The sequence below is a fragment of the Vanellus vanellus genome (assembly GCF_965231255.1).
Source record: "Vanellus vanellus genome assembly, chromosome: 14".
Taxonomy (NCBI): Eukaryota; Metazoa; Chordata; class Aves; order Charadriiformes; family Charadriidae; genus Vanellus; species Vanellus vanellus.
Window position 1 is genome coordinate 15,646,962 of NC_138919.1, and position 23,742 is coordinate 15,670,703.

The window sequence follows — 23,742 nt, forward strand, 5'->3', positions numbered from 1 at the left end:
GGTACTTAGGAGCCGGGATCCGGCCGCTCCCGACTCGCCGCGCTCCGCCACGCAGGCAGCGCTTAATTTTTAAATTTCCCCCAAATAAATTTAAAAAAAAAAACAACAATAACAACAAAGCGGTGGGAATTTTCATATTATTTTCTGCTTTCTCCCTCCTTCCCCCCCCCCCCTTTTTTTTTTTTTCTTAAGTTAATCCTTTCTTGGCCCGGTACCCCCCCCCCCCCCGCCCCGGCGCGGAGCCCGAGAAGGGCGGCGGGGCCGGGGCGGAGCGGAGCGGCGGCTCCCGGGGCTCCGGCACCGGGGGTTGGGGGGGGGACGGGGGACGGGGAAGACGGGGACGGGACGGGGGTGGGTTTGGGGGGGGGAGAGAGAGAGAAAAAAACCCCACCTTATTCCCCGCAGTGTTTATTATTTTTCGCTATCCCGGTGCAGAACCCGACGGGGGGGGGGGAGGTTGGGGGGGGAAGATCGTTTCATCAGGCTGCAAATGTAAATATATATATATATATATATTTTTAAGAGAAATATTTTTTTTTTCGCTCTGTTGGGAAATAATAATGCGGGTTTTGTTTTCCCGAGGGGGGAGAGACGGTGGGAAAAAGGGGGGGGGGGGGAGGGGGACGCACTAAAAACAAACTGAGGAGCGCTGGGAGGAATGGGGGAAAAAAGGGGAGAAACGGGAAACGGGGCTGGGGGAGCGATGCCGCCGGCGGGGTACGGCAGCCCCACGGCGGGGGGGGGGATTTAAAAAAAAAAAAAAAAAAAAAGGAAAATTTGGGTTGGTTTTATTTTTTTTTGTTTGTTTTTTGTTTGTTTTTTTTTTTTTTAACGTGTTCTCCCGCGCTCCGGGGAGAAACGCGGTGCCGGTTCCCCGCCGGGCCGGTCCCACCGGAGCCGGGCTGCGGGCGCCGCGCTCCCCGGTCCCGCTTTACCTTTGGGGGTGACAAATGTAACACTTTTTTTTTTTTTTAAATAAATTAAACACTTTATTTTTTTTTTCCCACCCTTTGCCACAAGTTTTATTTTTTTCTTCCGCCCCAGCCGCGGTCGGGAAGATGAAGGGTGGGATTTTTGGGGTGGGGGCTGGGTGTGGGTTTGTTTTTTTTTTTTTAATTTTTTTTTTATTATTTAGGGGGGGTCGGGACAGGTTGGCTCACCCGACCCCCCCCCCCCCCTTGTCTCTTCCAGGCAGCGCCGAGACCGCCGCGCCGGGGCTGGCTCCCTGCACCGCGCCATGGGACGCTTGGACGCCTTATTTTTGAAAACCATCTGATTTTTTTGGGGGAGGAGGAGGAGGAGGAGGAGGAGGAGGAGGAGGGGGGGGTGGGGGGCGGGTGGGGAGGGGGGGGTGGGGGGAGAAGGCGGTGGCGGGCACCGACAGCGATCCGGGAGACTCCTTGAAGCCGGCGTGTGGATGATGGATGGCCGAGATTTCGGGCCCCCCCGCTCGGTGCACGGCCCCCCTCCGCTGCTCTCCGGGCTGGCTATGGAGAGCCACCGCCTGGGAGCCACCGGCCGCTTGGCCCCCGCCGCCGGTCCCATGGCCGCCGGGCTCCCCGCCGCCCTCCAGCCCGGCAAGTTCCTCGCATCGGGCATCAGCCTCCACTCCCACCCGGGTAAGGCTCCGCGGACCCCCTCCCCCCCGACACCCCCACATCCCTCCCCTGCAGACCCCCGCAGCCGGCGGGGCTTTAAGCGCCAAAGAAAAAAAAATTAATATTTTTATATATATATATATATATATGGATGCTTGGAGCTTTTTTCGCATGTTTTCCCCCACGTTTTTTTTTTTTTTTTTTCTGCTTATCCTGGTTTTGATTCGGAAAAAAACGTAATTGGGGTTGGGGGCGCGTGGGGAGGGGAATAGGGGAACGGGGAAAAAATAAAATAGGGGAATGGGGGGAAAAAATAAAATAGGGGAATGGGGGGAAAAATAAAATAGGGGAATGGGGGGAAAAATAAAATAGGGGAATGGGGGGAAAAATAAAATAGGGGAATGGGGGAAAAAATAAATGGGGGAATGGGGGAAAAAATGAATGGGGGAATGGGGGAAAAAAATAAAATGGGGGAATGGGGGAAAAAATAAAATGGGGGAATGGGGGAAAAAATAAAATGGGGGAATGGGGGGAAAAAATAAAATGGGGGAATGGGGGGAAAAATAAAATAGGGGAATGGGGGGAAAAATAAAATAGGGGAATGGGGGGAAAAATAAAATAGGGGAATGGGGGGAAAAATAAAATAGGGGAATGGGGGAAAAATAAAATAGGGGAATGGGGGAAAAATAAAATAGGGGAATGGGGGGAAAAAATAAAATAGGGGAATGGGGGGAAAAAATAAAATAGGGGAATGGGGGGAAAAAATAAAATAGGGGAATGGGGGGAAAAAATAAAATAGGGGAATGGGGGGAAAAAATAAAATAGGGGAATGGGGGGAAAAAATAAAATAGGGGAATGGGGGGAAAAAATAAAATAGGGGAATGGGGGGAAAAAATAAAATAGGGGAATGGGGGGAAAAAATAAAATAGGGGAATGGGGGGAAAAAAATAAATGGGGGAATGGGGGGCAAATAAAATAGGGGAATGGGGGGAAAAATGAATGGGGGGAAAATAAAATAGAGGAATGGGGGAAAAATAAAATAGAGGAATGGGGGGGAAAATAAAATAGAGGAATGGGGGGGAAAATAAAATAGAGGAATGGGGGGGAAAATAAAATAGAGGAATGGGGGGGAAAATAAAATAGAGGAATGGGGGGGAAAATAAAATAGAGGAATGGGGGGGAAAATAAAATAGAGGAATGGGGGGGAAAATAAAATAGAGGAATGGGGGGGAAAATAAAATAGAGGAATGGGGGGGAAAATAAAATAGAGGAATGGGGGGGAAAATAAAATAGAGGAATGGGGGGAAAAAATAAAATAGGGGAAGGGGGGGAAAATAAACGGGGGAATGGGGGAAAATAGGGGAATGGAGAAAAAAGAGTAGGAGAATGGGGGGAAAAATAAGGGAATAGGGGAAAGTAGGGGAATGGCGGAAAAAATAAGGGAATGGAGAAAAAATAGTAGGGGAATTGGGGGGAAATAGTAGGGGAATGGGGGAAAAATATAGAGGAATGGGGAGGAAAAATAGGAGAATAGGGGAAAAAAATAATAAGGGAATGGGAAAAAAGAAAAGGGGAATTGGGGGGGGGGGGGGGGGGAAGAAGTCGCTCCCGGCCGCTAAAAAGCCCCCCCAGCGCACGGTTTTGTTGGCACCGAGGAAAATCCCCGCCGAGGCGGCTGCGGGTGTTTTGTGGAAGAAAATCCGCTTTTGGGGAAAGGCGGGGGAGAGGCGGGTCGGGGTGCGGAGGGGACGGGGCTGCGCTGCCCCGCCGGGCGCTTCGCGGCCGGGCAAAAAAAAAAAAATCTCGAACAAACCCCCAAACCCCCCCTGGGGCTGGGAAATGGGGCGAAACGGGGCAGTTTTGGCCATTCCCCGCCGCGGCGGGCGGCGCAGCCCCGTCCCCGCCACCCCCGGGCAGCGCTGCCGGCGGTGCGGGTTTCGGTGGGGTTTGGTGTTTGGGGTTTTTTTTTTTGTTGTTGTTGTTTGTTTGTTGTTTTTTTTTTCTCTTTTCCGTGGTAATTATTATTTTTTAAACCTGCAAACAAAACTTCCACGCAGGGGCTGCTCCCTCCTTATATATTTTTTTTTCCCCCTTCTCGACACACTTCTCACGGCTGCCTCTCCATTTAAAAAAAATAATAATAAAAAAAAAAAACCACAACAAAACCAGACATTGAAATGTATTGGGTTTATTTTTTTTTTTCCACAGTCAGCTTTTTATTTATTTGCTGAAATTACTTCGGATTTTTGGAGGGATTTTTATTTTTTCCCCCTTTCCGAGCTCCCTTTCCCAAGCCACCCGTAGGGTGGGATAACGGCAGGGTCCGGCCGCTGCCTGCACCCTCCTGCCCGCTGTTTTGCCGGGCGGCCGCCGAGCTTGCCCTGAGAGGACGCGAGGGATTTTTTGACCGTTTGATTTCCCTCTCTGGCTCTATTATTTCATTTTTATTTCCCCCCCTCCCCACCCCCACCCCCCCTTTTCTTTCCCCTGGGCGTGGAGAGGTGACTCGGAGTTTACTTTAGGCGTTGGGAGGGTGACAGGTTTTGCAATAATAAACCTGCTTTTCTCCCAGCCGCCCGGGCTCAATGGCTTTGAAATTTGCAAACCTGATTGCCAACATCTGCAGAGAAGGAAGCAGCCCGAATCGAGGGAAAAAGATTTATTAGTTTTAGACTAGGTGGCAGTGCCAATTTCCCAGGTGCTAAGAGGAGAGGTGTAAGGCGAAGGGCTATGAAGCCAAGCACATGGGCAAACACCTTTTTTCCTTCCCTTTTGTCTGTCTTTTTTTTTTTTTTTTTTACCCCCTCTTTTTTTTTTTTTTTTTTTTGTCCTGGGTATTTTTTTTTTTTTTTTTTTTTCACCCCCACCCTCCTCCCCCTCCTGCTAAAGCAGAACACAATCTCTGCAAAAATTCCTCTGGACAATCTCGAGCCAAACCAAACGTGATTTTTTTTTCGTCTTCTGCTGTTGGATTTTTTTATTATTATTATTATTATTATTGGGTGATTTTTTTTTTGTCTGTTGTTGTTTTCTTTTATTTCCCCTCCCAAAGTTTCCTTTTCTGTTGCTTTCCTGAAATCCCGGCAGCCGGGGAGGGAAGCGCGGAGCTCCGGCTGAGCCGAAGCGAACGTCGCTCCGTGCCGCCGTCCGGGAGCTTTCCCGCTGGGAGCGAGCCTGGGATTTGGGGCTCCTTGCGGAGGGGAACGTGTTTTGTAATCCCAATGAGATACGTGTATTTTTTAATATATTATTATTATTTTTAATTGGATTTTCCTTTTCCTGAAGTCTTCCGAAATTCCCCCTCCCCATCCCTGCGGCGGTTCCCGTGCGCTCGCCGATCTCGCTCCGCGCCGTCGCCACGGCCGTCCGCGACCAACCTAAACTTTGTTTAGAAACCAAAAAATACGTGCAATTAACAGTCGAAACTTCCACGACACCGCGGCAGCGGGACAGGCAGGGATGGTTTGGGGTTGGTTTGGTTGGTTTTTTGTGTTTTGTTTTTTTTTTTCTTTTTTCTTTTTTTTTTATGGCTTTAACAATATCGTTTGAAATGACGATTGCTTCCTGTGAGTGTTGACGTAGTTTTTTTTGTTGTTGTTGTTGGGTTGGTGTGTTTTTTTTGGGGGGGGGGGAAGGGGTTGTTTTGGATTTCGGGAGGGGTTTGGAGGGGCGGAAAGCGAAGGTTTGTGCAAGGGGTTAAGAAAAGTGGGCAGGAGGCGAAGCCTTTAAATAGAGCCGATTCGAACCCATCGGTTAAATACCGAAGAAAGAGACGGTTGAATCCGTCGCAGCCGCCTCCTAAAATAAATACGCCCCTGTAAAAATAGCGGGATTGGCCATATTTGAGGATCCAGTTATCGCCGGCACCGTCGTCGTCTTTATTTTTTCCTCCCTCCTCTTCCCCCCCCCGTAGCCGTGACGGCGCTCCGGGCTCTGCCCCAGCGCGGCCGCCTGGGCTGCGGCCAGCGGCCCCCGCACCTTTGGCTATTCTCATGGGGGGGGGTGTTCTATTCCGTGGTAGCCTTTTGGCCACCACCGCGCGGGCCGGGGACAGAAGCCCCTTTGTTGGAAGCGCGCGGAGAGAGGAGTGAGCCGGAGGCCGAGGCGGGAGGCCAGCCGGCCCGCGGATGCTCGGCCATCTCCGTGTCCCCGTTCCCCCCCCCGAGGGGTGACAGGGAGCAGCGGGGTCCTCCCGACGGGCTCCGCCGAGGGATGGCGGAGGAAGGTGACTGTTGGCGATGGGATTTCATCCCTGGCAGCGGCCGCGCTTGCCGGGAAGACGTTGTATAAAAAAAAAAAAAAGAGTCGATGGAGGGGGGCGGCCGAAATGGCGCTGCTCTGCTGCCCGCGGCTCAAAATTTGGAGGGTGTCGATAGGTGTGTTTTTGGTTTGTTTTTTTGTTTTTTTTTTTTTTGGCTCCTTCCCTACCCCACCGTGTTTGGGTCCTGGGCTGGGCGGCGTCCCGCAGCGGGTGCCTTGTTTTGGGCAGCTCCTCTGGTTTGGAGGGGGTGGGAGGTGGGAAGAGGCTCCCCCTGGACTCGGTTTCGGAGGGCTACTGCGGGGCCGCGTCCCTGCCAGGCGAGCAAATATTACCCACCTTGGAAAAGAAAAAAAAAAAAAAAGACTCCTGAGTTTAAAGTAACAATAATAATAAAAAAACCTCTGCTTTTTGCCATGTAATTGAGGTATCCTTTCTTGGGCGGGATGTGTAGGGGGGGGGCTACCTGAACAGATCCATGTTTGTATAAAAGGGATGCCCGTCCTCTTCCATTAAAATACGCGTCGGAAACAGTTCCCAGCGCCCGGGAAAAGGGACAGACCTGTTCGAGCGGAGCTGATTTTTGTGTGGAATCCAGCTCGAGAGGCGGGGGTGAAAGGAGAGAGCGGTCAGGCGGCTGCAGGGCCTGGGGGGGGGGGGGGTAGGGGGGGGAGATTTTGGTTTGCTTGCTTTCCTACTTCCACATTAGCATGTGCATTCAAATGCAGGGATTTAAGGCGGATTGGAAACCGTCCCTGCTTCCAGGGCTGCTGTGCCCAGGGAGAAGTTTTTTCCAGGCAGCGGGGGCCAGGTAGGAGTGTAGGGAGGAAAAAAAAATAAAAAAATAAAAAAATAATATATCCTCCTTCCTCCCCTCCCGCCTCCCCACCGGGATAGCTTTGCTGTGCCAGCAAAATCCCACTGTAGCCATCCTTATAATGGCAAAATTGCGGTTCTGCTGAGCCGGCAGATTTTGCAGAGGAGGCTTTGCCATCGGCGGTGCCGGCAGAAGCACAGTAATTCGCTCATCTAAACTGCGTCCAGGCTAAAATCGCTCCGCGGATACGGACACAGCAGCATCCCACCAGCGCGGTGCTGGAGCGAGCCGTACCCCGTCCCCTCCCCATAGCTGGGCTGGCGAGGAGGGGGCTCCCGCACCAGCTGGGAAGGGGGGGGGGGGGATTTTGGCTGTGGTTCGACGCGGCTCTTTTTGGTCACGTTTTGATGCTGCGAGGAAAATACCATCGGTGTTTAATGGCCCTTGAAATCGCGGTTCCCCCTCCCTGCCCGCCCAAGGGGTGGTGCGAGGGGGGGGGGGGCTGAGCGTGGAAGGGGGGTGAGGGGGGGTGTTCCTTGGGGTAGGGGCTCCGGGAGGAATGTGGACCGGCCAGAGACCTGCTTGGGGAGATTTTTCTCCTTCCTTGGGGGCCCTGGTGAAATGAGATGCTTTTTGATACGTGTTTTCAGGCAGAGCGGCGAGAGCGCTTGTCCCGGCGGGGCTCGGGGGGGTGGTGCTGGCCCCTGTGGGGCCGGGGGTGTTGTGCCCGGATCCCTCCCGCGCTCCCGTTTACACCCGGCGTCCCCGGGGATGGAGGAAGCGCTCCGTTAGGCGATGCCCCCGCAGCTCCAGGGCTTCTGCTTTTTTTTGGAGTCTCCCACCCATACGCTCCTGGGGTGCTGGGGGCTCCTTTCCCTCACGTCTTGGTGGTTTCCCTGAGGTCCCGGTGGTTGGGTGGGGGGTGGGGTGGCACCTCCGTCCTTCAGGTGGGGTGGGAAGGACTGTCCGCCCTGTCCTCCTGGTCCCCGTTGAAGTTTCCATCCCAAGTGGTGGTAGCTGGTGGTAGGGGCGATGGCCTCGGACCGCGGATGAGAGCCCAGGGGTGATGTAAACTTGCTTGGAGTGAGGTCCTGTGGGATCCTCCTCTACGTTAGGGTTTGTGATTCCTTCCCCAGCTGAACGGGCAGGAGCCCGGCCCGGCCTCTGGTACACGGTGCTGGTAGAGATGTGCCTTATTAGCCCGTTTTCTCGCAGCCCTTCTCCCACCCCGAGTGAGCTTTGCCCCCCACCCAGCACCGTGTCTCCTTGGTGGGGTCGCACAACCGGCGGTCCCAGCCCCGACTGATGGTGTGCCAGTGGAAATGGGATCTGGAGGATGTGCCGGTGCTGGAAACCCTATCTGGGGGTGGCATGGGGCACCGGGCGGGTCCCCAGCGTCGGGCACAGGCGCTTTCCCAGCACAGCAGCTGTTGGAGAAATGGAAATCGCCGGGAATTAATCTGGCTGCAGACGTGGTTAGCAGAGCGGGGCTTTCGTAAGGGAAATTTTAGATCTCCTTCTTAGGATAACCCAAGGTAATGCTGAAATTAGTTTATAATTATATAGTATATAACCCCCCCGCCCCCCCCCTCCCCCTCCCCCCATCTTGTCATTTCACCATCGTGTGATGAATATGGAAATGGACGTCGTCGTTAAGGGGAATGAACGTCGTTGGGGCAGCCTTCCAGGTGAGCGCCTGACGGCTGCCGCCGGCGGGAAGGTGTCACATCCCCTCCTGGAGCTGGGGTTAGCGCCCGGCGAGTTGGAACAAGGCTCCGCGTGTGTTTTCGGCGTGTACTAAAACTGGTCCGGTTAAGGCTCGGGGCGGGAGGCGGTGCGAGGGAATCGGGGCCAGCCCGGCGTGTGCTGACACGAAAGCTGCCTTGCCGGGACGGGGAGATGTTGGTCTGGGTTAGGTAACGCGATCCGGCATCGCCTGCTCGAGGTGCCGAGGACAAGGGCGCGCTTTGTTCTGCTGGAGAGCACGGTGGGGCCCTGAACCGACCCCGAAAACAGTGTGGGATGGGGCTTGAGTGGGGGGTGGGGTGGGGTGGGGAACACAGGGCCGAGTCCCTCTGCGGCAGCCCCTGGCTGGTTTTTCCAGCTGGGGGGATGCTCTTTAAAAAGCAAAATTTAGGAAGGGAGCGCTCCGGCGTGGCCGCCCTGCGGGGTGGTGCCTCTCCCCTGGCCGTGAGGGTTTGGGGGGTTTCCTTCTCCTGGGGATGGCACAGTTGGGTGTCCGCCGGCATCGCCGTGTCCCGTCCCCCCCCGGCCTGGGGAAAAACGCCGTCGCCGGCTCTCTCTGTCTCTCGGCTATTTATTCGCTTTGCTTACCGTTCGCTTCCCCCCAGCTCTTTAACACCAAGGGGACGGCAACCGCGCGAACCCTTTACAGCCGTCCCCGGTCCGCGCCGGCCGGGGAGCCCCGCCGTACGGCAGCGCCGCGGCGGTGACAGTTGGGCTGCCTCCCCACGCCGCGAGGATCAGCTGTTGGGTGCACAATATGCTCCGTTTTTCCTCTCCAGCTGTTGTCGCTGACGGTTATGGGAAGCGAAAGGTAGTTGAGAGTTCGGTATCTCTAAATCAGGGAGGTGACGGGCAGAAAGGAGGGGGTGAGGGAGGGCTCGCCATATCTGTGGCTGGTTTTTGTTTAAATCCAGCTTGAAATAGGGGCAAAAGGATTGAAGTGACCTTGGGAATAAATTTTATTGCCAGCGGAGCGGTGGCCAAAGAGCCATTTTGAAGGAGCTGGATGCAGGCAGGCGAGCTGAACATGGTGGGCTCGGAGCAAGGGAAGGAGCCATGCGGCGTGTTTGGGAGAGAACGTGCCTTTTTTTAGGGGAAAAACGGAGATTTTAAGGCACTCGACCCCGTCTCTCTGGATCGGTATCCCCGGCAACTTCTGCAAAGGTTGCTTTTGCTTCTGCTGCCATCCATCTTACCCTGCCGCCTTCCTGCGAGCAAAGATCCCTTTTTACGCTTGGTGGTTTGATATATGGCCCGGGCTTCCCTTTCTGCCCCCGATCCCTTCTCAGCAGAACTCCCCGTGGCTCGAGTATGCTTGGTTTAATTGCTTTTAATTAAAAAAAAATAAAAAATAAACCCAAGAATTGAAATGGCCAGCGTGCCTGGGAGGAAGGGGTTTTGAAGGGATGCAGCTCTTTGCCGCCGGTAGTGGGGTGTGAATGAAACAGCCCCCCTGTTATCGCCGCGCAGCGTGTGTAATTCCGGCGTTTTGTGTCCTGGTCTGTGGGGTGGGGGGGGATCCCGCACACCATGTCACACGCTGGCCAAGCGGATGATCGTCTGGCGAGTAAAGATCCGGGCAGGCGAGTAAAGATGGGTGCGGGCACCTTCCCGGGGTGCCGGTGGGAGCCCAGCACAGCTTTCCCCCGGCTCCGTTCTGCCGTGCAGGCACACCGCGCCGGGCTCCCGGTGTGCGCAGCATGCCGGGGTTTCCCTTTGCCATCCCGGCGCTGCAGCCGGGCTTTCTCCCTAATGAGATTAGCGACACAAAGCGGCGATTCTTCCGCCGCTTTTAATGGATGTTCGGGGTTTGTGTGGGATCGGAAATTCCTACTTTCATCGGATGAGCCCTCTCTGTGACTATTTTGTGGACAGATCTGATTTTTCCACGGGTTCGGGGCTGACATTCATATTGGCAGGAACATTTTAGGCTCTCCCTTCCCACCCCCCTCTGCCTCCCCTCCTTCCCAGCCCCATCCCCGCTGAATTTTATCTTCTTTCCTCCTGTGAATCTCGCCGTCAACCCGAGCCGCTTCCATCTTGTGGAGGGCGCGTAAGCTCGGGGGGCCTTCCCTGGCCGGGCTTAACGCCGCTGGGAGGAAGGAGAAATGCAAAAGTCACTCTCGAATCGTTTTTGCAGGTGCTCGTTGGTCACCCTGGTCGAGATGCGCAAAGGCATACGTGTGCCTATACGTACATATATAGGGCATCCATCTAGTGCTTCACCTGAGGGCGGGCTGGCTGTCCCTGGCGTGCCACCTCGGGGCCAGGTTGGCAATTTGTCAGGAAGCCCGAGGGCCGTGCTTCAATTTGAATACGGATTTGCATAATTCATCAGGAATTAAACCGCACCGCCATAATATTTGCCTCTGCGTTTTATCCGCCGTTATCGGCGGCGGGGAGGCGCGTGGTGTTGGGCGTTTGCCGGCCGCAGTGACCCCCTTCGCTTTGCGGTTCGGCGCTTTTTCGGTGCAGGAAAGGTGTCGCCGGCTGATGTTCAGGAGGATGCGGGGAGGGCGGGAGCCTCTGGAGGGAAAAAGGGCTGAATGTGGTGGGAGAGGCTGGGCACAGGCTGAGCCTGGCTTCCTAAGGAAAAGAGGCTTATGGGATCGTGCTCCGTCTGCGGATCTCGTTCTTCCACCCCCAGATGTCTGCAGCCCGTTGCTGAATTTCTCCCCGGGGTGGTTTTGGTCCCTGCAGATGCCGTGGCGGTCAGCGCTGGGCTCCGGGAGAGGGATGCGTTCACCCCCGTGGCATGCGGAGCGGTACAGGAGATGTGCAGCCGGAGCCGATCGGACTCAGTTGGGTCATTCGTGATGTCCTCGCTCCAGCCCGGGGATGTCTCTTGGAGCCAGTCCCCTCTCGCCGCCTGGTGTGGTGTGTCATGCGTCGATTACCGGCTGCGTGTTGAGCGTGCAGACCTTGGTATCACGGCGTTCGGGTCTGATCGGGGTGCTGTGCCCCTCCGTGCCTCAGTTTCCCCTTGCAGTGCCACCCGCCGTTGCAAGGCTCTCCGCGAGGCGCTGAGCCACGGCAGCCGCTTTGCAAACGAGAAGGTTTAAAATAAGCAGCGACGGAGCACGCGTCTCCCAGGGCTTTGAGTCATCCCGGCTCGTGCTGACTGCGCCTGGCGGGGGCCTGGGAGGCAAAACAAACCCGTGTCCAGCTGCCAACTCCCCGCCAGATGTTAGCAGTGGGGTGGCTGGTTGGGTTTCGGTGGCAGCCCTCCCGGCAAAGCGGATGGAGCTGCCGCGGGGAGATGCCACCTCTCTGGTGGCCCTGGTGAAACCCGTGGCTTGGGGCGGTCCCCAGCTTGGGGACTTGATGTCGGGCCACCTGATTTCTGGGGGAAGGGGTGAGATGGGCAGCACCAGTCTGGCACCGCTTGGGCTTGGGGTGCAGAATGGGGGGTGCTGAGGCTCCTTCCAGCATGCCTGTGCGTGGGCGTGGTGGGGACCATCCTGGCTGTGACACCCCAGGACAGGCAGGGACAAAGCAGGGGATGATCCCGTGGTGGCCCACCAGCCACCACCCCACAGAGGGGAGGCAGCCAGGGCGGTGGGTGGCCACGGCCGGCGATGGGAAGCCGCGGGGAGGTGGCATTTACCTTTTGGTGGGCGCCGCGGCGTGCGTCCATCCGCAGGGCTGGCTGCTGCCCGTCACGCAGCGGCGTTTAATTTCTCAATGGGAGGGCAGGGAGATAATGCTGCGCGGTCCCATTTAACCTGCTGGTGACCTGGTCTTAAGTCATTGTGGCTGAAAATAGACCGTGTTCCCTCCAGGGCACGGCTAATGGCGCTGGGAAAGCTGGGATCTCTCTTTGAAGGCTGATTTAATTGCTGCTGGCAGGCACTCGGCGCAGGTGATGCGGGGACCGGCACCCGTGCCATCCCACAATAACTCTCCCCCACCCCACACCCACCGCCTGTAGCTCTCCCGGCTCTGGCAGCGAAGGGTAATGAGCTCTTTTCTAACGAAGGCACGGGACGGCAGCTCAGGGCCGGCGCGTGGGTGTCCCTGGGTGACTTGCACGGGCAGAGCTCGGCCGCGGGGAGCGGGGACTCGCCTGTTTGCGTTGTTGCATCTTCTGCACGGAGTTCGGGTGATGTTCAAAAAAGAAAGACGTTTTAAAAAATGGGGTGGGTTGAACTGCTGTGCTTAGGAAGGAGGGGAAGCACCTGCAGTGAAAGTGTGCGCCCAGTGCCAGGAGCGGAGGCAGCCCTGGGACCCCTGTGCTGGCCACCAGCGGCTGGAGGGTCTTCGCCATGACGAAGGAAGGACCGGAGCAAAGACATTTTGATGCTGTCCTAGAAAATCAGGAGGGGAAGGTGAGACTACTGTCTAGCAGCCAGGTTCTTGTGGATTCTGCTGATCAGTTTGAGAGTTAAAATTATTATTTTTTTCATTTCCATACAGCATCTTAGTAAACATGGGGCTAAAGAGCCCACCGAGTCACTCCTTTCCGTTTGGGGAAAGCTCTGCAGTTGTGTAGCGAGCACCTGGAGGTTTTGGTGGACCCGGGTTGGGGTGTGAGGTTTAATTACGCCAGTGGAAAGGGAGGGACGTCCGACATGGTGGGGGATTTCAGGCTGGGGACGCAGAGGAGAAGCTTCTGCTGTAGCAGCCAGCAGTGACCCAGGAGTGTTGACACAAGTTTGAGTGTTTGTGCATCAGGATTAACGTGGGACTGGGTCGGCGCTTCCCGGACCACATGTTTCAGGCTGTGCAGACCAGCTGCTCATCATCTCAAGGGTCTCAGTTGGGATGGTTTCCATCCTGACCCCTCCAGCGGGAGGAAAAGCCACCTTCCCGCTGCCAGAGGGATTCGTGTCCCCACCTGGGTGGCTTCTGGCTGCCCCCCACGCAGTCACTGTGCCTGGCTGCGCCCGCAGTAAGCGGGGAACTGGTGGGCGACCTCATGGGAGATCTTCGGGGCATCTCATCGGCGTCCTCCTCCTGTGGCTCCAAGCCCTGGAGCGCTCCTGTACCTTGGGTTGCACTTGCTTTGTCACACGGTGGAAGCCGAGTCTGCAGGACGCCGGGGGCAGAAGCGGGGCGCTGGCACCCATCCCTTCAGGGCTTCCAGCCGCTTCTTCCCATTTTCTCTTCCTCTGCCATCTCCGGGGCGTTGGGGCTGTTCCAGCTCCCGGGTGAGGAGGAGGTGAGCGGCAGGGCTCAGATGATGATATTTTTTTCCACGGAGGCAGGGAACCCCTGCCCTTTGGTGCGCCTTGGCTCCTGCGGGGCGGGGGGACGGGACACCGGCAGCGCGGTGATTCACTGCGAGGGTAGCACGGCGCTAAAAATCACGGCACGGCATCGGCACGGAGTGATGGCTGCGGGAGGGCTGCTCGGAAACCCGACGGGAGCGCGCGGTGTTCCTGTGCTGACGCAGCCATAGTAAATATTGAGCAAGAGCCACTTAAAAATAAAGCAGCCTGGACACGGATTCCCACGTGGAAGAAAATAAAATTAAAAGAAACAATAGAGAGCTGCCCTGAGCTGAGGGGGGGGAACTCGCCTTGGCCTTTAAGGTAGTGATTTCGCAGCTGAAGGAAAGCGGCGCGGTGGTGTATGAGCCGGCAAAGGCCGGGAGTGTGGACCCCCCACCGGAGGATGCTGTCTCTGAGCTCGCTGGGGCCCTTAGAAGATTAACCGAGGAGTTAAATTGATCCGGCTGTTCTGGATCCGGGGGATGAGATCGAAGGCCTTCAGGGGATGCGGAGAATTGAGGCTGTAAATTAAGGCTTTGAAGCAACTGCCATCCCGGTGGCACGGGGTGTAAATGCGGCGGCGGCGGGTTTTTGGGGCGGAGGGCGGTGGGTTGCGACAGCATCTCGGGGCTGCGGGGACGGGGAGCGGCCAGCGCTGCGGTCCAGGCGCATTTGATCTGGAGGGGGGGGGCTTTGGTTTCAGCCCAGTGTGTTCGGGGGCTCAGTATCACTGCCGTCTCGTGTGTGGCACGGAGTCAAGGTGGCTCCCGTGCCTGGGGTGTCACCGGAGCCGCCCGAGCAGACAGGGGAGGAGGGCGGCAAAGATTTACGCTGTCAGCACTCGCGGCTCTCAGCTGTTTGCAGCTATAACTGTGTGCGTGAGAAATAGCTGCGGCCGTGCCTCGCTGTGCTGCGTGCCCCTGTGTCACCGGGCGGAGATGGGGGGGTGCGTGCTGGAGCAGAGGGGACCCTAAAAGAATCTCCCCCCTCCCCCCGAAAGGTGCTGCTCCTGCAGGGAGAGGATCAGGGATGCACCGATGATGGTGAGCACGGGCGATGATGGTGAGCACGGGCAGCCGGTGCTGGCGGTGGGGGGGGACCCCGTGGGGGCTGGCGGCCGGCGGGTACTCGCTGTGCTTGGACTTCTCCCTGTTCCCCTCCTTCCCTGCCGGGGAAAAGGGGACTGGTGAGGATGTAAGTGTTTATCCAGCCGTTTGTGGCGTCAACTGGTGTCCCAGTTGGCTGCCTGCGAGGTGCTGCGAGCCGGACTGGGGAAGAGGTGACTGCGCTGTCGGCCAAGGGTGGCTGCGGCTCCCGCTCCGTGCCAGAGCCCCGCAGCCCGCGGAGACCCCGGCTGCCCCAGGGCTGCAAATCTCCCTCGCCTGCCCAGCCTTGAGAACACCGAGTGGAAAGAAACCCAAACCCTCGCCGCTGTGTTTCCCAGCCCCTCTGGGCTCCGACTGGAAGGGCGGCAGGGCCAAAGTTGTCGGTTTGGGCCCCTCTGTGGCCACAGCCCTTTGCGCAGTGCCGTGTGATGCCATCCTGCTTCCTGGCAGTGTGTCCGTCCGTCCATCGTGGCCCAGGGAGGAGGGGGGCGAGATGCCGGCGGTTGGAAGTATTTCATAAGTGGCAGAAACCCCTAACGGGCAGACAGGGCCGATGGAGGAGAGTTACTTCACCTCTCCCGGGGCGCCGGAGGCCGCGGGTTTTCCGGTGACGGGGCTGCGGCTTTTTGGGCAACGAGGGCTCGTGCCTGGAGCTCGGCTTTGGGGTGCGACCGGCATTGCATGTGGCCACCTGCTTGCCTGTCCGGGCCACCGGGGCTGTCACACCGCTGTGTCCTATTGTGCGATTCCCTTTGAGGTGACAGCAGGGACCGGAGAGCCATCCCTGGGCAGGAGCAGAGGCTTTACGGATGCTGCTTCTCCCTGGTTTGGAAAACACAGAGCTGGACTGGCAGCGTGGGGAGCGCATTCCCCGCTGAGTGGCATCTCTGTGTGGCTCCCGCTTGCCGTCCTCAGCCCTCTGTGGGTGCCCGAGTCAGTTGTCACCTCTGCACCGGATCGCTAGCCAGCATGGCGGGCGGCGTGGGGATGCTCTGAAGGTGCTGCTGGTCACCTGCGGCCGGACTGGAGTGGAGCAGCTTTCCCAGTGCCGGCGCACACACACGCACACACACACACACACATCGCATCAGGTGTGTAGCCTGGCTCGTCGGCTGGAGCCGTGTCTACAGGGGGAGATGTGTTCAGCTCCAGCGTGTCCCCTCCAGCGCGTTCCCCTCCTGCCCGGCTCTTTCACAACCCAGGCTTGGCCGACTCGCCCAGCTGGGGCTGAATTTCAGCCCTGGGGACCAGCGGGGGGCTGAGATGGAGAGAGCCCGCAGGTTAAAAACTCTGGCTGTGGGCACGTCCGCCCGCCTGCCTTCGCCACCTTGGCCAGGCGGTGTTTTCTGGCGGCTCTCTCCTCCCAGGGCGCTTTTGGCAAACCCCGAGCGGGCTGAGCACGTGGGGCCCGTTTCCCTCCCGCTTCCCCCGGCGTGACCTCCGGCCTCCAGACGTTTGGTGTGCGGTTTGTGCGGTCGCTGGTATCTCACCTCCCCATCAGTCACATCCCCTCTCGGTGGTGAGTCACCCGGCGGTACCTCTTCCCCCCTGCCCCATGCCGTTTTGGAGAGCTGAGCGAAGACGAAGAAGATGTTTTCAACTGGGCTGACGCATCTGCACCCGCCAAGTTCCTCTAATAACAGCCCTTAGTGATTTATGTCTCGGTTGTGCAAAGCAGGTACATTTTACCAGCCCATCTTGGAGCTGGGAAGGAGGGGACGGGTGTGCGTCCCCACTCTGTGCCCATCCACTGCCCCCACTGGAGCATCACAGGGGGAGCCGAGTGGGGACCTGCATTTGGGCTGCCGGCTGTCACCTTCCTGCAGGGTTAAGGTGTCTTAAGGGATGATCTCTGTGCCCCTTAAACCCTTTTACCCTCTGAGCCGGGCGTGCTTTGGATTGCCGGCAAAGTGCCCGCATGGGGTTTGTGTTGGTGGTGCCTTTCCCAGGCGGGCAGACGCCGTGCTGATGGGCGCGTGTGTTTGGCGTGGCAGGAAGGGGAGTGGGGGGGCACAGCAGGTCTGGTGCTGGCAGCGCTGCCGACTCGCACCTCCCTGCCCTCGCCGTGCTGCCAACCTGCCTCTGGGCCAGCAGTCGGCCGGAGGAGCGTGGCTCAGCTTGCCCGGACCTGTCGGCGTGTCCCTGGGCGAAGCCGTTCTTGCGCTGGTTCAGCAAACGCTCTGGCCCCAGGCAGATGGAGATGGTTGTGGTTTCCCCCTTTCCCCTCCCTTTCTCCTGGCAGAAGCCCATGGTTGGGGTGAGCTGTGCGTTGCTCACTGCGGTAGAGTTTCTCCCTTTGGCATCGCTTCCTGGCACGGAGATCCAAGGAGGGAGCGACTTGCCCGCGGCCGCCTCCTGCAGATGCGGCTACTTAGTGGATGAAGGAGCAGCATCGCCTCCAGGTCCTGCCCGGGGGAGCGGGGCAGCAGGTTTCGGGGCTGTGTGCGAGTCTTACGCCGGCCCGTCAGTGTTGCTGCTGGAGGGTGGGCTGTATGGAGGAAGGGATGCTCTGGCAGTGCCTCGGGGTTGGATTTGCATCGGGTTCATCCCCAGGAAGGTTGTGGCTTGCATCCCTCATCCCTGCCCGGGCTCTGGTTCCTGACAGGGAACGGGACAGGTAAATAAAGCCCGGGGCAGCTTATCCCTCCGGGCATTTAGGAGGGGAAAACAGTGTTGCTGGTAAACCCGAGGCTGGGGTTCAGGTGGCTGTCTGGTTTTGCTGCTGGGTGATACAGGCAGGTCCTTGCACCTGCCTGTGCCTCAGTTTCCCCGCCTGCAAAGCTTTGAGGTGGACTTCGAGCCCCCACGCTGGGATTACGCCTCTCCCAGGAGCAGCGCTGCTGCCGTGGCTTGCTGGAGGCACTGGGAAGGGCTGCCCAGTGCGAGGTGGCTTTGGGATTTGGCTGGTGGCATCAGCTTGGTTCTGCTGCTGCTTCCCAGCTGGGGTGGTGACACTGCCCTGCAGGGTCTCCAGCCTGCTCACCTGAACCTGTCCCCAAGCTTGGACTGCACATGGAGCCGCTTGTCACCGCTCTGCTCCCGGCTCCGGCACAGCGGCTGGAAAACCTCTGTGACAGTTGGAGTGGGTCCAGAGGAGGGCCACAAAGATGATCCGAGGGCTGGAGCAGCTCTGCTGTGAGGACAGGCTGAGAGAGTTGGGGCTGTTCAGCCTGGAGAAGAGAAGGCTCCGGGGAGACCTTAGAGCCCCTTCCAGTACCTAAAGAGCCTACAGGAAAGATGGGGACGCACTTTTTAGCAGGGACACTTGTGATAGGACAAGGGGTAATGGTTTTAAACTAAAAGAGGGTAGATTTTAGACTAGATAACAAGGAATAAATTTTTTTTACAGTGAGGGTGGTGAATCACTGGCCCAGGTTGCCCAGAGAGGTGGGAGATGCCCCATCCCTGGAAACACTCACGGTCAGGTTGGATGGGGCTCTGAGCAACCTGCTGTAGTTGAAGAAGTCCCTGCTCGTTGCAGGGGGGTTGGACTAGGTGGCCTTTTAAGGTTCCTTCCAACCCAAACCATTTTATGATTCTGTGGCAGCTTGTCTTATGCGGGGCAGCTGGAGGGGATTTCGTCTGCCCTTTAGCCGCTATCATCCCACAGTTCCTCATCCTCTCATTCTTTCGGCCGACTTTTCCACTCCTTTTCCTCCTCTGGCAGCCCTGGGCTGCGGCTGGATCCCAGCGGTGGGATGTGATAATGCTGATTGTGGAGGAAACCCCATAGAGTTTGGGGCTGGGACCGACCCTGTGTTGTCCCTGGGCAGGATAAGATGCTGCAGGCAGGGACCTGCCCCAGTAGGACCAGGAGTGTAACTGGTGCCAAAATGCCTCCTTGGGTACCAGTAGCTTAAGCTGTGTGGAGGTGTCCCTGTGCTGGATGACAGGGCTGGATCGTGTCCCCTTCCTGGAGCTCTGCAGGTGGCTTCATGTCCTTGCACCATGTGCAAATGGGGAAGTGCCATGGGCATCTTGCACGTGTGTCTCGCCGCCACCTCCATGCCGGTGCTGTCGCCTGCCGGAGCGGCTGCAGCTGGGATCGAGGTCTGGCTGGGAAAAGGGGCTCAAGTAGGGATGGCCGGGGCTGGGGCTGCTGGGCTGGTGCGGCATGGGGTGCTCCAGGGGGTTTGCCGTGCTGCAACCATGTGCTCTGCCAGATGGGACTGGCGTTCCCTCGGAAATGTGTCGCTCCTGCTCCAGATGCTGGCTCGTCGCCAGCCCAGCCGTGCCGGAGCGGCGCGGTGGAGGTGGCGCGGCTGAGGGAAAACATGCGGTGGAATGGAGCTGCTCACGGCAAACCCAGGGTAGGCGGCCCTGGGTGCTACCCAGCGCTCTCCAGCCATGCAGTAAGAATGTGTGTTTGGAAATGCTCCAGTATGACGGTTTTGGGGTCACTAAGGAGAGGTGTGAGCGTGTGTGCTGCTTTTACAGCGCCCTGCGTGAAATTAAATGGCAAGTTTGACCTGCTGGGAACGGGCTCGGTGTTGAACTTCATGGGCCCAGCGGCTCCCTCGGTCCTGCAGCTGGAGGGTTGGCGTGGGGGGGTGATGCCGCTGGGAGCTGTTGGGTGATGGATCTGGGCCAGGAGCTGCGCGGAGCCCCGCGTCGGTGAAGCCCATGTGCCGGGGTGCAAACATGTACGCGAAAGAGATCCCGGCTGTCTAAATAATGTGAAATATTGACTAGCTCTCGCAGATGGTGCTCCACGTGCAGCTTCGGGGACTGAACTTCTGTCTCCTGTTGGGTTTCAGTGTGATGTTGTTTTGATTCAGTTGGATGCTGGACTCTTGACAGACTCGTCGCTTGGGTTGCTTTCGGTGGCACAGTTGAATTTTGGGGAAGGTGGCTGCTAATGGGGTCTAAGGGGAAGGGGGGAAGGTTGCAGAGGGCTTGACTGGCTCCTTCAGACTCTCTCCTGATGGCTTTTAATCGTTTTTTAAATGATGGCACCAACTGGGTAGCTGGTTCTCGCAGTGTTGGGGTTTGTAGTATTGCACGGGTGCCGTTTGGTGGCAGTGTTGCAGCGGAATCGCTGCCTGTAGCCACCAGCTCGTGTCATTACCGCTATTATGGCGATTGTATTCACTGATGAAATGCTGCTGATGATTATTTGCATGAGGACGTTGCGGGGGGCCCCACTCTTGGAGGAGGCCCCGGGGTCCAGGACATAATCCAGACCGCTGGCAGCTGGGCCTTGGGGACGCTCTGCCTTTGTATCAGCTCGTGGGAAGGCAACAGGTTTTTCTCCTCTCTTTTGCTTTCCTCGGGGAGAAGATGCCGGTTTTGGGTACGCGAAACGATGCTTTGCGTGAGCTGCTGTGGAGGATGCTCTCGCGTTTTCCCCAAAGCCTGTACTTGGTGCTGGGCATCTGCCGCGGGGACGGGCTGCGTTGGCAAAGCTGTGCTGGCGAGAGGGTCTTACTGCTGCTGGGGACGCACGTTGGGGAGTGCCCTCACCCACGGGTCGCTGTACTTGTGATAAAAGGGTTTATCAGCCGGGTGGTTCGGTCCTTTCGCCTGCAGGTTTAAGGCTCTGCTCAGAAAGAAGCACGCTCCATTTGCAGCCCACCGGTTGCAAAGTTAGTCCCGCAGAGGTGCAAGGGGCGAGCCGGGGGACCCGCAGAGGGTTACCTAAAACGGGGACCCCCACGGCGCGCTGCGTGCGTCGCCACGCGCGTCCTTGCAGCCGCCGTTCCTGGCGCGCGAGGGACCGACAGCCACAACAGTCTGTGCTCCTGCGGGGCTCGTTCCAAGGCGGCGTGCTGCTTGGGCTGAAACATGTTTCCCTCTTCTGTTTCCCATTTTCTGCAGGCTTTTCCCATCTGCCTAACGGGCTCTACCCGTCGTACATTCCCCTGAGCCACCTCGAGCCCCCAAGCGCCGGCAGTCCTCTCCTGGCCCAGCTGGGTCAGCACAGCCTCTTCGAGTCGCAGAAAGGTGAGTCTGGGTCCCCTCCGTCGCCTCTGGGTGCTCGCCCTGTCCCTGGGGCTTGCTGGGCTGTTAGATGCTGGGATGGCGAGGGTGAAGAGCAGGAACCTCCTGGGCTCTTCATCCTGGGATGTCTCCTGGGCTCAGCAGTACCAAGGTCTTGGATGTGGCTGTGCTGTAGGGACCAGCCGGGTCCCTCCTTGAAACCCCCACATGCCACCACATCGCAAGGCTCAGCGTGCACCAGGGACAGGGCTGTCCTGTGTCCCCGCCTGGGCCATGTGGAGGTGCCTGCCAGGTCTCCTCTGCCCTGGTCCTTCCTGGATGCGTCTGAGACATCCTTGGAACCTGTTTCCTCCCGGTTTGCCACCTCTCGCCTGTCTCTGCGTAGGTTGGAGGCCCGTGGTAATCTTGTTTGCTTTTGCTCTGCAGATGGGTTCTACCTGTCCAGCCATGCAGGCCAGTCTGCTTTGCACCCGCAGCCTCCCCTCTCGAGGACGGCGGGCAACCACACGTCGAGCACTTTGCTCCGGGAGAAGGACCTTGGGCAACTGCACAAGAGCTCGAAAGAAGGCCTGAAAGATCCCGGTGGGAAGGAGCGGGCGTGCCGGAGCGATCTGTCCCTGCCCTTTGCCAAGAAGGAGGGCAAGCCAAAGGAGGAGCCCCGGCCCCGCAGCGTGGTAGACCTCACGCAGGACACCAAGCCCGACAGCGACCGGAAAGTGAGCGTGGTGGAGAAGGCGGTGAAGGTCAGCGAGCGTCTCTCGCCGTTCCTGGCCGAGCACATGCCGAATCGGGTTGCGGGCGGTGGGGAACCCAAGTCCAAGAATCCGCTGCAGAGCTCATCCCTCAGCAACTGCAACGGCGGCGGGGACCCCATGCTGAAGGTCCTGGGTGCCGAGCAGGATCGCTGTGCCAAGGATCCCGCTCGGCACGACGAGAACATGAGGCCTTCCGCGCACGCCCACGCCGAGCGGCTGAAGCGGGGGGAGCCCCTCCTGCCCTCCGTGGGTGCTTTGCACGTCTCCTGCAGCTGCCCGTCCCCGCACCCCTCACAGCCGGGGAAGATGACGCCAGCCACGACATTCCCTCCGCAGCCCGTCCATTCCAGCATGTACACCATCTTCCCGCCGGCCAAGGAGCTGGGGAGGGAGCACAAAGTCATCGCCCCCACCTTCGTGCCTTCGGTCGAAGCCTACGACGAGAGGAGCGGGCCCATCCAAATCGCCTCGCAGGCCCGCGACAACAAGGTGAAGGACAAGGACCTCGGCAAGGTGGGGGTGCTGCAGTCGCCCACGGAGCGGTGCCTCGCGGACGCCTCCCGCACGCTCTTGTCCCAGGACTTTTCTTGCCACAGCGATGCCAAAAGGATGGAGGCTCTGCGGGAGAAGGGCTCGGTGATCAGGGCGAACTCCATGGCACTCAAGAGACAGGTCACATCGGAGCCCTTCCTCAACCGGCCGGGGCTGGGCTCTCCGGAGAGCAGGGAGTTCCTGGCCTCCAAGGACTTGCTGAAGCCAAGTCCGGAGGCAGAGCATCGCTCCTGTGAGCGGGATCGCTTTCAGCGATCCAGCTCCAAAGAAGCGGCGAAAGTCTACGGCACTTTGGACTCTTCCCGGCAGCATCTGGACCACGGTCAGCTGAAACCGCCCGAGCAGAAGTGGAAGCCCTTTGAGATGGGCAACTTTGCCACCACGCAGATGGCGGTGCTGGCCGCGCAGCACAACCACGTCACCCGGGCAGAGGAGGAAGCCAAGAAGGTCTACCTTGACCCCAGTGGCTTGCCACGGTCCTCGGTGGTGGGCTCACGGGGAGCCACGGATGTTCTCCACCCCGCGTCCCACGGTGAAAGCTCGGCCATGCAGAGCCTCATCAAGTACAGCGGCAGCTTTGCCAAGGAGACCGCGTCCCGGCAGAGTTGTGGCAAGAAGAGCCCCTTCGGCGGTTTGGGCAACATGAAGTTGGACTCTTCGCAGCTGGGCGCCTCCAAGGTGCAGCAGCTACTGTCGCAGCAGCCAGCGAAGCAGCTGAAGAGGGACCCTGAGAGACCCGAGAGTGCCAAATCCTTTGGCCGTGAGAGCATCGGCTCCCAGGGCGAGGTGGAGGTGAGGCACTTGCCCGTCGGCATCGCCGTGGCCGTGGCCCGGCAGAAGGACAACAGCAGCAGCAGCAGCAGCAAACTGGGGCCCAGCTTGGCGGACCGGGATCGCTCGCTGTCTCTCAGCAGCATCAAAGGTAGGTTCCCCAGACCTGTCTGGGGACTTCCCTGTGGGATCTGTTCCCTGGGGAGAGCAGCCACCCAGTGCAGGCCGTGTGGCACGAACCGAGTTTGGCGCCCTCAGCTCCCTTTGCCTCCCCTTCCCAGCCAAGGGCACGTTGTAAACCGCAGCAGGGGTTGAGACTCTCCATGCAGGAGGGTGTGCCCTGTCCCCTCTTCCATCCCCTCTGTCCACCTCCGAGGACAACCCCTCTCGATGTGTTTGATCCCCGTTAGCAAAGGGATTGACAGAGAAACCCCTTAATCCACCTTCGTGCTGGTGTTTTAAGCTCCTGGTTTTGCTTTAAGCCATGGTGCTGGCAGGAGGGGATGGCTCCGGTGAGCTTTTTGGTGCTCCGCTTGGCGTGTGTAGCAAGATAACGCCTGGGGGCTGCCCAGCACGGGGAGAGCTCGGCTCTGCCGTGCCAAGGAGCGATGCCAAAGCGAGCAGCCAGCGAGCAACGGTTGGCTTTCCATCTTTAGCCTTCGCCTTGCCCAGTTTTCTGCCTTTATCCCCCCCTCTCCCGAAGCTCGGTGGCGAGAGGCAGTTCCTCCCAGCCGGCAGCTCCTCTCCCCGTTCCCATCGCCTCCCGTCGCCCTCCCCACGGCCGGGCGGGAGCCGACCGAGGACCTCGTGGGCAGCACAGGGAGCTGTTTGTTCAGCCGTTCAATCATCCCAGACCCTCCCAGCTTGCGTTAAATGTAATTTACTGAGCCGAACTAAAAGGCTGCAAACAAGGGTTGAATTCTGGCAGGCCTCTGGGCTCGTTGCTAAGTGATGCAGTTGGCTTTCAGACAGAAAACAAGACTGCT

The 23,742-nt window shown here is 58.3% G+C and overlaps 1 protein-coding gene across 1 annotated transcript in view; it reads left to right on the forward strand.

The window, feature by feature from the left end:
- Window positions 1–1,337: 1,337 nt before the first annotated feature.
- TNRC18 (trinucleotide repeat containing 18) overlaps window positions 1,338–23,742 on the forward strand; it is a 58,564-nt gene continuing 36,159 nt past the window's right edge. The window contains exons 1-3 of the mRNA XM_082490460.1: window positions 1,338–1,619; window positions 20,556–20,681; window positions 21,105–22,907. Coding sequence (XP_082346586.1) covers window positions 1,418–1,619; window positions 20,556–20,681; window positions 21,105–22,907 — 2,131 coding nt within the window. The 5' untranslated portion in view covers window positions 1,338–1,417. The remainder of the gene's footprint in view (window positions 1,620–20,555; window positions 20,682–21,104; window positions 22,908–23,742) is intronic.